Source organism: Nicotiana tomentosiformis, chromosome 5 (genome assembly GCF_000390325.3).
Source record: "Nicotiana tomentosiformis chromosome 5, ASM39032v3, whole genome shotgun sequence".
NCBI classification, from domain to species: domain Eukaryota; kingdom Viridiplantae; phylum Streptophyta; class Magnoliopsida; order Solanales; family Solanaceae; genus Nicotiana; species Nicotiana tomentosiformis.
Window position 1 is genome coordinate 46,002,521 of NC_090816.1, and position 13,539 is coordinate 46,016,059.

The 13,539-nt window shown below is 38.2% G+C and overlaps 1 protein-coding gene across 1 annotated transcript; it reads right to left on the reverse strand.

Moving 5' to 3' along the window:
* Positions 1–5,659: 5,659 nt before the first annotated feature.
* On the reverse strand, positions 5,660–7,397 carry LOC138892278 (uncharacterized). The gene is made up of 2 exons (XM_070175983.1): positions 7,067–7,397; positions 5,660–6,585 (listed from the first exon to the last, which is right to left on the reverse strand). Exons 1-2 carry the CDS (start codon positions 7,395–7,397, stop codon positions 5,660–5,662), a joined length of 1,257 nt encoding a protein of 418 aa, XP_070032084.1.
* Between the last annotated feature and the right edge of the window lie 6,142 nt (positions 7,398–13,539).

Here is a 13,539-nt window from a genome sequence, read left to right on the forward strand (position 1 = left end):
TAGCCTTCTTCACCATTCATTAATAACTTGTACTAGCTATTTTCCTTCTATGTTGATCCATGCAGGTGAAGAGAAGTATTTCCAAAGAAATCTGGCTACTGGAGACTTGAAAAACACATAGGGAAGTGTTTCTTCTTTTAAAAATCTACAGCACCAACATTTGGAAGTTCTAAAATACCCTAGCCTTAAGAAGAAATCATCTAGAGGCAGTTTAGCTTTCCACAATCTTCACATAAAGAAGCAAACTTTAAATTGCAACCCTTCCGCCCAAATGAATTTATATAGCTTGCTTTCCTGCCTTCTTCTCATTGTATATTGCCAAGCAGATTTTACTGTAAATTGTCCCTTAGTTTATAGCTTCCACTATGGCATATCATTCAAATAATGACATGAAGGTGGTGCAATGGATTCAAGAACATGATCAGCTATCTCACCTGGCAGTAGCTCCCTCAGCAGTACTTAATTCCATTCCCCATTCTCCACAACCTCATCTACATGCACTATGGATTCATCACACCAATGTTCTAGCCCGGAAGAATCATAAAAAGCTCCAAGTCTAGTCCAATTGTCACAACAAAAGTGAGAATTACCACTTTTCAATTGCTACCAAATTTGATGCTCCACTTGATCTATCATTTGAAGCATCTTCCTCCATACATGACATCCATCTCTCCAAGGTACCAACACTTCATTAATATTTTTGCAGTACTTCTTCCTCATGAATGTAGTTCACAATGTATCCTTAGTTCTATAATTCCACCAAAGCTTTGCAAACAGTTCTTTGGATACATCATGTAGGTATCTAAAACCAAGACCACTCTCATCTTTATAGGTACGCACAAAGAATCCCAAGCAGCCCAATATCTTGACCTACCATTTCCAGAGTTACTCCAGTAGAACCTAGCAAACATCTTATGCAATTAAGTAATGACATATAAAGGTAGGTTCACAGCTGACATGAGGTGAATTGGCATGCTTTCAAGCACACGTGAGATTAAAATAGCCCTACCACCAATAGATAACAACTTGTATTTCCATGATTGTAATCTCTCATGTACTTTGAATATGATGGACTTATAAAAATCCTTCTGCCTCCTACTATAGAATATTGTAGAACCCAAATATGTGAAGGGGAATTGATGCCTTTGAAATTCAGTGGTGAGGTGCACTGTATTGGCTTCATCTTCAGGAGCATTTTCATGCATATAAAAATCTGACTTCTCTTTGTTAACTTTCTGACCTGAAGCTGCTTCATATTCCTCTAGTACATTCATGATCAACTGAGAGTTAATTGATGTTGTGACTCCATTTTGGCATTCCAAACCCTATGAAATTAGGGTTATCAAATAAAGCATCCAAGGCCCTACCAAGTACCTCAGCAGCCAATATAAATAATGTATGAGACAATGGATCTCCTTGCTTTACACCCCTTGAAGATTTAAAGAATCCATTTGGTTGACCATTTAACAGACTGAATACCAATTGTTTGAAACTAACCTGAATGCCATATCAATGAATATCTCCCCAAATTCTATCTGCATCAACACTTTTGTCAGAAACAACCATGAAACTCTATCGTATGCTTTGGCCATATCTAATTTTATCACCATATTGGACGGCTTGCCTATGTCAGTGACAATCTCCTGTATTAATAAGATGTTCTCCACTATACTCCTTCCCTTAACAAAACCTGCTTGATTTGAAAAAATAAGAGTAGGCAATAAGTCCACCAATCTCTCATGAATCACCCTAGAGATGATCTTGTTTGAGAAATTGCTCAAACTAATTGGCCTCATATCTGAGAAGGTTGCAACATTCTTCTTCTTAGGTAACAACACAAGATTTGTGTGTGTAATAAAATTTGGAAGCTCAGCACCACAAAATAATGCCCTAACCATATTCAACATATCATCACCAATAATATCCCGGCTAGAATGATAAAATTGTCCAGTGAATCCATCAGGACCACTAGCACTATCTCCATTTAAGCCAAAAATGACAAGCTTGACTTCCTCCAATGTTGGTTCTGCCCACAATCTGGAATTTTGTTCTTCAGTGACCATTTTAGGGTCATGATTCACTATATTAAAATCTATTGGAATCCTTTCCTTAGTGAATTGAGCCTAAAAGAAATCCACTACCTCATTAGCCATCTCTTCCTATGAATCAATCCAATTACCATTATTGTCAAGAATTCTGGACACCTGCAGCCTTTTCCTCTTTCCTTTGACATGAGAATGAAAGAACTTAGTGTTCCTATCACCATCTTTGAACCACTGCATGCCTGCTTTTTCCCTCCAAAATTCCTCTTCTAAATAGTAATACCTAGTGAGATCAGCCTCCACTTTGTGCAATTTAGCTCTATTTTGAGTTGTTGGATGAAGCTCAAACTCAATCTCATGAACTTTGATCACATCTTCTAAGGCTGCTATTTATTTGAAAATATCATCAAATGTTTCTTTGCTCCAAGCTGCCAATGCTATCTTCACCTTCTTCATCTTATTTTGAAACACTATAAATGGATTGCCCATACAATCAGTGTGCCAATTCTACTTAACCACCTTCAAGAAAGTATCGTGCTTTGTCCAAAAATTAAGAAACTTGAATGATTTCTTAACTTGGATAATGTTAACATTACAAAATAACAAGAGACGGGCATGATCTGACCCATACTTGATCAAATGCTCAACCTCCAGAGTTGGGAATAAATCTTGGAATTGTTGATTAGCCAAAGAACCTATCTAGCCTGTTGAATATACAGTCAATATCTGAATTCCCATTCCACCATGTATAAGGACTCCCTTTGAAGCTAAGATCATACAATGCACAAGTGTCTACATAATGAGCAAAGTCTTCAACTTTACTTAGGTAGACTGGAAGGCCACCATACTCCTCTTCCTCCGATAAGATGACATTGAAATCACCTCCTACAAGACAAGGAGATTCCATGTCTGAATTTAAATGGTACATAAAATCCCACAGTTCAATTCTCTCAACTGCATTACATTTAGCATATACAAGTGTAATAGTTAGTTCCTTGCCCAGGCTTCTATGAAACAACTTAAGAGTCATTTGTTGCTCCATATCCATAATAATATACACATCAATATCTTCATCAACAAAATCCCAAATCTTGCCATTCAAATTTGCATAAGCAGAATGGATCCCTAACTTTCTTCTATACTCTTCAAGCTTGTTAATATCTTGCCAAGGCTCCATTAATCTAATCAAATAAAAATTATACTTTTTGTGAAGTTTAATCAACCTTTGGAAATCTTTTTGTGTGTTAATAGACCTCACATTCCAAACTAAAGCATTATCCATAATATTATTTGTACATAGAGATCCCACTTCTCTTTGGTTGTGCCCTTACCGGTACAGTCTTTTCCTTTTGCTTTATGTTTTCCAGCTGATATGTTCTTATCAACACGCCTGGGAGATATGTCACCATCCCTAGCTGCTTGTTGAAAATTAGCATCCGTTGATTCTTCCTCAATATCCTCTCCTAGGTCTTCCTGCTCACCCTTATCATCATCAACCACCTAGAGGGCCAATAGATTTGGTTCATGATTTTTGGCTATCATTCCCAATTCCTTTTGACCCCTATTGTTAATAAGAATGCCTTTAGCCAATGTGCCACTTGTAACACCAAAAGTTTTCCTAGCTAAGATTCCAGGATCATCAACGGTAGGAGCAACAATTTGAATTGGATTGTTACTTTGCCCAGTTTCAAACGTACATGCCTTAGTAGCAAGTTCAATTTGATCATGTGTCTTCATTGTAGCCTCCTTTAACACCTCAACATTCAATTCCCTAACACTCATTGCCTCTTGTATTGCCTTGAACTGAAGATTGTAGACATCACACAAACTAGGGTTCACTATAGCAGGAAACACATAAGTTACTATTCCATTGCCTTTTGATACCTTACCTGCAGTTGTTTGATGAGGTGAATTCACTGTATTATCTAGTACCTCAACCTGAAAATCCCCAACTTGAACTCCACCTGAAAGCTCCATCGGATCACCTCCAACTTTGGCCATCAACTAGACAGTACCACTAGGGTTTACTGTTCCATTGGCCTTCTTCTCTGAAGACTCAACTACTGATCTGCCATTGAAACTAGCCTCTTTATGTGACCCTTTACCAACTCCAAGTGATAGTTTAGCTAGTAGTGTGCTAGCCCCTTCATAAACTTCAACCCTAGTTTGTGATACATTAGGGTTTACTGTAGCATTAAGGCTCAAAGTAGTTGCATGTTGGTCATACATGTTGCCTCTTTTCTCCTTGCTCCTGGGACTAAATTTTGTATTTGTATTACATCTTCTCTACTTCATCACTCCATAAAGCTCTACCAGAACTTACCTCATTATTTGCACCATTCTCCTTTGAATCATCATATGTTTGCGATGGAATCTCATGACATGAGTGATTAATAGTAACATTAAGTTCCTAATCCTAGTGCAACTTTGGGTTCAAGTTTTTTTAGCAAATATACCACTAGGCTAGCTGCCTAGTGGCTAATATATAAATAATAATCCAAAACCAAGGATCAAAATTTTACAATTTGTCCAACACCAAACCTAAAAGATGCTAAGCTAAAGCTAAGAAAACTATAAATGCTAACTATTACAAGTGATATCATAGACAACTCCCAACATATTATGGTGTGTGTATCCACAAGCCAAGGGCAAAACCTCAATATAGCAGCTCTAAAGCTCTCACCAGGCAATAAGATTTGCATTCCAAATTACAAGGCAAATGTGAATATCCAAGCAATACTATCAACTTCTGGGGCTAACCATGAATTCAAGCAGTATGCATATGCAATGAGGATGAGCATCCATACTCTGAACCGCAGTCTTCTCTTTCCTGTATCTATGAATGTCTGCAGAATAGGCCAAGAGATACATGTAGGTTGCAGCATGAGCTGCCAGCAGCAGTCTATATATAGGTACCATTTCTGCATTTCAATAAACCAATATGCCCTGCCATGACATCTCCAGACTGGGCATGAAAGCATGCCAATACCACTAGCTAATGTCAGAACAGTACACATATGCACAATAGCAGATAACAAACCTTGTGAAAACATTGGATCCCAACTTTGGAGCTTCAGACACCACTGATATAGTACAAAACTATGAACCAACTTAGTGTATAACATGTAGCTAATACATATCCAGTAACCAATATAATGACCTAAAGCTAGACATTAGGACATGTTGTGCCCTTATATGATGAACTATCCATTGCCTGCTTGTATAAAAACCTCCATATACCATTAGAACACCACCAGAATGAGCATGATAACATACTAATACTACTGGAAAACACTCTAATAATATACAGAATATAAGCATAACAAGATAACAAGCAAGAACATGTATTAACAAACCTAACATACTCATCAGTCAGGAGCTTTTCTTTTAGCAATCCTAACCCTAAGATTAAGAGTTTGTGACTTGTCAAATTTGATTAATCTCCTCCCTGCACTAGGCAGTTCAGAGAAGGAATAAAATTGAGTTGTACATGTAAAAGAGAAAACAATATTAGCTAAAAAGTTTGCGACAATGTTGCCCTCTCTAAACACATGTTGAAACATCATATTAAAATGATTCATCATCTTCTTAATCTTCTGTACTTCTGTCACTATACATCAATGTGGATCCCATTCCCCTTCAATAACCTTCTTCAATACCAAAGAATTAGTCTCTAATATGAGAGGATGAAGGTCATGTTCAATACAGTATTCCAACCCTTGTACAATAGCCTTTGCCTCAGCTACAATATTGGTAGTTACCCCTAAGTCCACTGCCCTTGCATACACCAAGTCTCCTGCATCATTTCTACCACAAAAGCCAAGTGAACTAGGTCCAGGATTCCCTTTTGAAGCACCGTAAGTGTTACACTTATACCACCCTTCATAAGAAGCCTGCCAAGTGACTTTTTTAGTGATCAGAATGGGTTTGTATCCTTCAAAGAATTTGATCATGTCAGGCCACATCACAAGTATATGAGATAACCATGGATACCTAAACCTTGCCAAGTAATGCAAAGTTTTGTTTACTTTATGAATGACTCTATTAGTAGAAATTGTTCCTATATTCCTGCTCGTGTTCCTTTTCTTCCTTAACTCCCATGTGATGATAGTTGGAGCTGCCTGAAACAAAGGCCTCAACTTTGGATAATACTTAGTATTCCACCATGCCCTTATCACTTGTTTCACTTGTACTAATGGCACATTAATCCCTGCATCCCCAAAGAATATCTTCCACACCTTTGATGCAGTAGGAGTAGTCAAGAAAATGTGATCAAATGTCTCCTCCCGTGGATGTTGACAACACCAATATCTTGAGACATGTATGTATCCTTGTCTTTTCCATAAATCATCTGTAGACAACTTATGCCTCCATAATATCCATAAGAAGAATGAGATTTTGAATGGCAAACCCTTAATCCACATGTGTTTGAACTTTGGATTAGGATTTGCACTATGTCTAAGAATCTGCCAGGCACTACTAACTATGAACTTATCTGATGAAGTTGGCATCCAGTATGGCCTGTCCCAGTATTCCTCACTGCCTTTATAATGGAAATTGTGTTTAATATGCTCAGTAATATCATCAGGAAAGCTTTGATCAAGAAACTACTCATTTCATGCTCCTCCTTGTCTCAATTCTATCACCTCATGCAAATTCTCATCAATGGGAAAATCTAGAGGCAAAACATGATAAAGTGCTCCTAATCTACTCCAGTTTTTATGCCATATGTTTTTTGTTCCACTCTTTATTTCCCACAAAAATTTCATGTTCCACTTCTTCCCTAGTATTCAACATCTGCCTCCACACATGAGAGCCTTCTCTAAATTGCACTACTATAGGCAGTTCCTTTTTGCAATACTTATTCCATATGAAGTTAGACTACAAAGATTTAGTAGTCCTAAATCTCCACCAAAGTTTAGCAAATAGAGCCCTTGATACATCATGTAATGATATGAAGCCTAGACCTCCTTCTTCTTTAGGAAGACATAAGTTCTGCCAGGAAGACCAATGCCTACTCCTACCTTCTTCCTTGGTGATCCAAAATAAACGTGCAAAGATCTTATGTAAGTGCTCAAGTATATTGTCAGGAGGGTCAAGAACCGATAAGAGATGCACTGGCATGCTTTGCAACACACCGGTGATGAGTGTTGCCTTTTCTCCAAATGATAGCAGTTTTCCTTTCCAAGAATGTAGCCTAGCCTTCACCTTCTTGACAAGATCATCATAGCAGTCCTTCCTTCTTCTAGTGTAGAAGACAGGGCACCCTAAGTATGTGAAAGCAAACTCTCCTCTAGCAAAACCTGTAATATCACTAACTGTCTGAAATAATACTTGTGCAACATTGGCATGCATATAGTAAGAGCTTTTGGCTTTGTTAATCAACTGACCTGATACCTACTCATATCTACCAAGAACTGCCATGATGTTGCTCAAAGAATTAGGGTGATCTGAAGCAAATATATTGGTATCATCAAGATATGCCAAGTGGTTCAAAGGATCAGACCACTTGGGCATATCAAATACAACAAATGACTTGTCTTCAAACAGCTTGTTCAAAGACCTAGATAGCACCTCAGCTGACAAAATAAATAAGGTAGGAGACAATGGATCTCCTCGCTTGACTCCCCTTGTAGACTTGAAAAAACTTGAAGACTGTCGATTCACCAACACTGAATATCAATTATTAGATAGTAAGTTCCATACCAATTGTGTGTCACTAGATCATGTAATGTTTGAATAGGTTTCTTCAATGGAACATTGAGATACGGTTGCATAACCTGATCAGTGCCTGATGCATAGGCCACTGGCATTGACTCTATAGCTCCAACTGCCTTTGGGACAATAGCCTGCTTATCCTGCCATCTGCTCACCATGCTAGCCTCCTCTATCACCTTAACATGCTTCTCCAAAGCACCCACAACCTCCTACATCATCCTAAATTGAAGTTCATATACATTACCCAGATTAGGGTTCATTGTAGCAACCTGCCTAGAAGTTACTGTTCCATTAAGATTAGAAGCCTTTCAAGCAGTTGTTTGTGGTTTGCCCTCACTATATCCTTTAAGACCTCCATAGTAACATTCCCAGCCTGTTCATTACCCAAAGTCTCCACCGGATCACCACTAGAATTGTCAAAAACCTAAACAGTTCCACTAGGGTTTACTGTTCCATTGAGGTTCTTCTTGCCAGATGCCTCCACAGCTAATCCACTAGTGATTCTAGGTTGTTCTTGTGTTCCTCTAGGACCGCCAGTTGGTTGCATAGGTTGCTGATCATTAGTCTTCTCCAAATTTTCAACCCTAGTTTTTTGCAACCTAGGGTTTACTGTAGCAGTAGTATCAACTTTGTCTGCCTGTTCCTCCTGTGTGTTGCCCCTATGATCATCGATTGCTAGGCTATTGTTTACCTCAGAATTATCTTCTATATCTTGCACTTCATCACTCCATAAAGATATACCATTTCTAGTTTCTCCAGTTGATTTAGGTGATTCAATAAAAGTCTGTGAAGGCACCTCCTGACAAGAATGATTCAGTGTAACATTGAGGGCTTCCTTTGGTGTACCAAATCTTCTATTTACCCAGTCCACCGTTCTTTCCTTAGCAACTACATCTCTAGTCCCAGTATCATTAGGATTAGGACTCCTTGCACCTACCGGATTTTCTTTTTCAAGATCCTTGCTTTCCTCCACCCTAATTCTAGTATTACTAGGATTAGTATTTATATCCTTTGCCGCTACAGTAATCCCAACTTCTTTAGGATTGGAGCTGGAATTTTCGGCATTCCTCAAATGCTTTTTCTCATGTGTCTTCTTGAATTCTTTGTCCAGCTGTTGCTTCTCCTTATCCTTGACATTACCATCTTCCTTGCCATTAGTGATCATCAATGTTGGTTGCTCAATTTGTTCAACTTCTAAAGCATCAAATTTGTTCTTTGTTGCTATTGCATCTTCAATGATCTTCCCTTTCACTTTGCCATCTTCCTTCTCCTTTACATTGTTAATTATGTGACCATTCTTATCTCTTTGATACCTATTCTTCCTCCTTTACATCCACTCTTGCCTTGCCGGATTAGGAATAGGATTTCCCAACACTTTTCCACTAGTTAACATATTTGTAGTGTTAGTTGCAATACCTACCAACTCTTTTTCATTATTACCATTCTCAGCAACTTCATCAAATATTTTGTGTAATTCTGGGTGAATTACCCAGCAATCAAGCTCATTGTGTCCTTACTTCTTGCAAGTCTTGCGATATTTAGGCATATTATCATATTTATTCTTGATCCACTTAAACTTCTCAGGCCCAGACTCGTCTTCCTCTTCTACTATTTTAATTCATTGAGGAAACATAGATAATAAATTAACCTCCACCTTCACTTTAGCACAGCTAGGTCTAGTGCCATTTTGAGTTGCAAGATCAATATGTAATAGATTAGCAACTGCACTTGCCAACGAAAAGACAAACTCCTTACCAAAGAAATTAGGTGGCAATTCTGGAAAACTGATCCAAGCTACTGCAATTGGTGTTTCTTCCTCAGGCTTCCACCACGGATTTCACTTCGTGCACCTCATCTACCACATCTTACCTTGAGCTTTCAAGTAGAATACAAGCTTCCATATAAGATGAACATAATCTTCCATTAATAACATTCATATCAACACATGATTATATTCAATTAAGCCTATAGAACAGGCTCCCTTCAGTTCATATTGAATGGGAATTACTTTACGTAGTTCATTAATCACAGGCTTCCCATAAGAAAGTTTTCCAAGAACTGCCAACTGTTAACCTTATTGCACGATCGATTGTTTAATTTTTTGTTTCTTCCACTTAATTATAGGGTCCCTATGTAGAAACTTGATAGGTTTGATTGGTATTTTGGCTAGGGTTTGCATGGGCGCATTTAATGTTGAGGGTTGTAGTAATTTAGCATAGTTTTGGATTGGATTATGGTTGGAATTTGTTATTTGGGACTATGGGGGTTGAAGATACGACTGACCAGCCTCAAGAGGAGACTGGCCAGTGGTCGGAGAGGCCATGGGAGGGCAGCAAAGCTCGTCGCCTTGAAGTAGATCGCCAAAATCGCCTCTCCTAGAGAGCTCTCAAGACTTGCCTCTCCTAGGAAATCCACTGGGGTTTAGGGTTCACGTTTAGGGTTTCTTTTATCAAATCCAATAGGCAGGGTGCCTAAGGCTAGTTTATATATATATATATATATTTTAAAAAAACAAAAACAAGTGTCATAAAGTCTTACATAGTGAAGCGAATCAGTAATGAAGGCTACATAGCTCCTATTATCAAAATTGAGATTAGTACTCAATAATGATAGTATAATTTGAATTAGGAAAGAATTAAGCCATGAAAATATAAAATTTATCCAATTGAACATAGAGACCTCCAATTTGCCTCCTGCCTGTGATTGAGGCAATTGAATATAAAAGTACTCACAAGCATATGACATTACAAAAAACAACGCAAAACCATGCGCAACAGCACCATTTTGAGTTGTCCGCAATTGTGCATTACACTTGAACATGCACATTTCCATATCAATTGCACGTGTGATCCCTACATGTAACCTTGGAAACCTAGCATATACAATATCTTCAAGCATCGTATATAGCATTGGTGGTTGGCAACTCTTCCCAAATGAACGTAAACTAACCGCAAAATCCTCCACAAAACCATGACCTAAAATGGCATTTCTGGGTAGTGTTTGATTTATCAGGGGAATGCCACTTCTTGTGAGTAGGTTCCTATGATTGTTTCTTGTTCTGATCTGTAGGATTAATTCGACACTACATAGGTCATATCCCATTAAGGTCCAACCTTTGTTGTTATAAAGTTTGCCTAGAATGTTGGCAAATCTGGGTAGTGTTGCTTGGAACTGGGTAGATGTTGTGTCCTTCCATTGAGCTTTAGCAGCCTTGTCAAATCTCCACATCCTCAGCTGCATACTAGGGCTGTGATTGGCATTAGAGACATGATGAATCATGCAAATCCAATAGACAGTTCCAAACCCTAGTGTACTAGCTTGATCCATTTCTTCCATGCTTGTGCCTAACTTTGCTTCCCCTCCAACGGAATGAGTGCCAAGTGCTAATACCACAAATTGAAAGTTAGTCAAGAGATAGGGCATGGATACAATAATGTTTCTTACAAAAAAGAAAACTATGTTAGTAAATAACACCATCATGCTCTCCTCCCAAAGGATTTGAACATAATGGTCATATGGATTTCACTTAGACTCTTCAGTCACCTTTGTAAACCCCTCATCCGCACCTCCTAATTCATCGCAACTCGTATTCTCAAGTATGGGCATTGGAGTTTGTCATTATTCATAATTTATTTTCCTTGTACATCCAATTGCATGAAACTATCACACTCAATAGAACCATAGTCAAGTGCATAATTGGCAAGATGATCTGCCAATTTATTCCCTTCCCTAAATATATGTGACACCCTAGTATTACATACATTCATGATCTCCATTAATTCCTCCACATATCCAACAATCATCCATAGTGGTTTCCAGTTTCCTTCTATAACATTTTTCAACATCATAGAATCAGTTTGCAACCAAATGTGAGTAAAGTGATGATGTGCACAATACCTTAGGGCCTCCAGAATAGCCAAAGCTTTAGCCACAGTATTTGTATTCTCCTGTATCTCCTTTCCACACGCATGTATCACATCTCCAAGCTCATTTCTAACACAAAAACCAATAGCACTCCAGTCAGGGTTCTCCCTCGATGCACCATCAATGTTGACCTTAACCCAACCATCACTAGGAAACTCCCATAGTACTTTATGAACCTTCAATTTAGGAGAGTAGTTCTCCATCATATGCAAAAGATCAGGCCACCTATGTGGCACACGTTGAAGCCCAGGTTTTCTAACTTTGACAAGATATTGAATAGTAGATGACACTTGATAAATGACCCTACTAATTGTAACAATGTCCCCATTCTTATAATTGTTCCTCCTTTTCCATAATTCCCAAATAATTATGCAAGGCAAAGCTTAAAATATTGGTTTGAGCCTCGGTATCACCTCGACTGTCCAGTAGTTCACCACTGCTTGGTGCGAGTTTAGACCCTCGAAAGATAATACTGCAAATGAAAAGAAGTAAGACCACACACTTGCATACGACTTAAAGAACACATGCCCTTATGTTTCCTCATCTGGATATACACAACACCAACACCTAGAGGGCATGAAGTAACCCCACCTTCTAAGTTTATCATCCAATGGTATTTTACCCTTCCAAACTTTCCACATGAAGAAAGATATCTTGAAAAGAAGTCCCTTCAACCATATGTTCTTATACACAATGCTAGAATCTCTTTTTCTTCTTCTTAAGTATTCCCAAGAAGACTTGACACTAAACTCACCCTTAGACTCCAAAATCCAGGTGGCTTTATCGAGGGTATCATGAAGTATTGGAGGCTTGACATTTTCCAGAATATGCATTGCTAAATCTTCAGGTAGTATCTCCCTTATTCTATCTTCATCCCAAGCATCATTCTGAACTACATCATATATGTTATGTACTGATTCATCACAATAAAAGTCTGGAGGAGTAACAAAATAAAGTGCACCCAATCCTGTCCATTTATCAAACCAAAATAGTGATGATCCCATCCTTGGTTGCCATACAATTTGGTGCTCAATCAAATCCCTATATTCAAGTATTCTTCTCCACACATGTGAGCCATCTCTCCAAGGAACCACCATGACATTCAATTTTTTACAATACTTTTGACTCATAAATGAACTCCATAGTGTAGGTTTTGTCCAAAAATTTCACCAAAGCTTACAAAATATAGCCTTGGAAACATCATGTAATGATCTAAAACCTACACCTCTTTCTTCAAATGGCAGACACAAATTGCTCCATGAAGCCTATTGCCTGCTCTTTCCTCCAACAACATTACTCCAAACGAATTGTGCAAACATCTTATGTAGCTTCGCAATAACATACTTTGGAGGATTTACAGAAGACAAAAGATTAATTGGCATACTTGGTAATACATGAGATATGAGGACTGCCCTACCTCCAATCGACAATAGTTTATCTTTCCAAGCTTGCAACTTATCAAGAATTTTGTTGATGAGTCCTTGATAATAGTCCATTTTTCTCCCAGTATGGAATATGGGGCAGACAAGATAAGTGAAAGGAAAATCTTAACTGCTTATGCCAGTGACCCTTTGAACTTTGTTAATCACCTCCAAGCTAGTAGAATGGTGCATATAGATAGCTGATTTTGCCTTGTTGATCAGCTGCCCAAAAGAAACTTCATAAGCACATAAAACCTCCATAACAAGCTATAAAGATGTAGCATATCAGGAGGAGAATATGATAAAATCATTCGCATAAGCCAAGCGATTTATCTTTGGACTCCATTTAGGTAATCCAAAGCCACAGAAGTATAGGTTCTAGGTTCATGTGAAGTGCATTAAGACCCCTAGATAAAGCTCCAACTGTCATAATG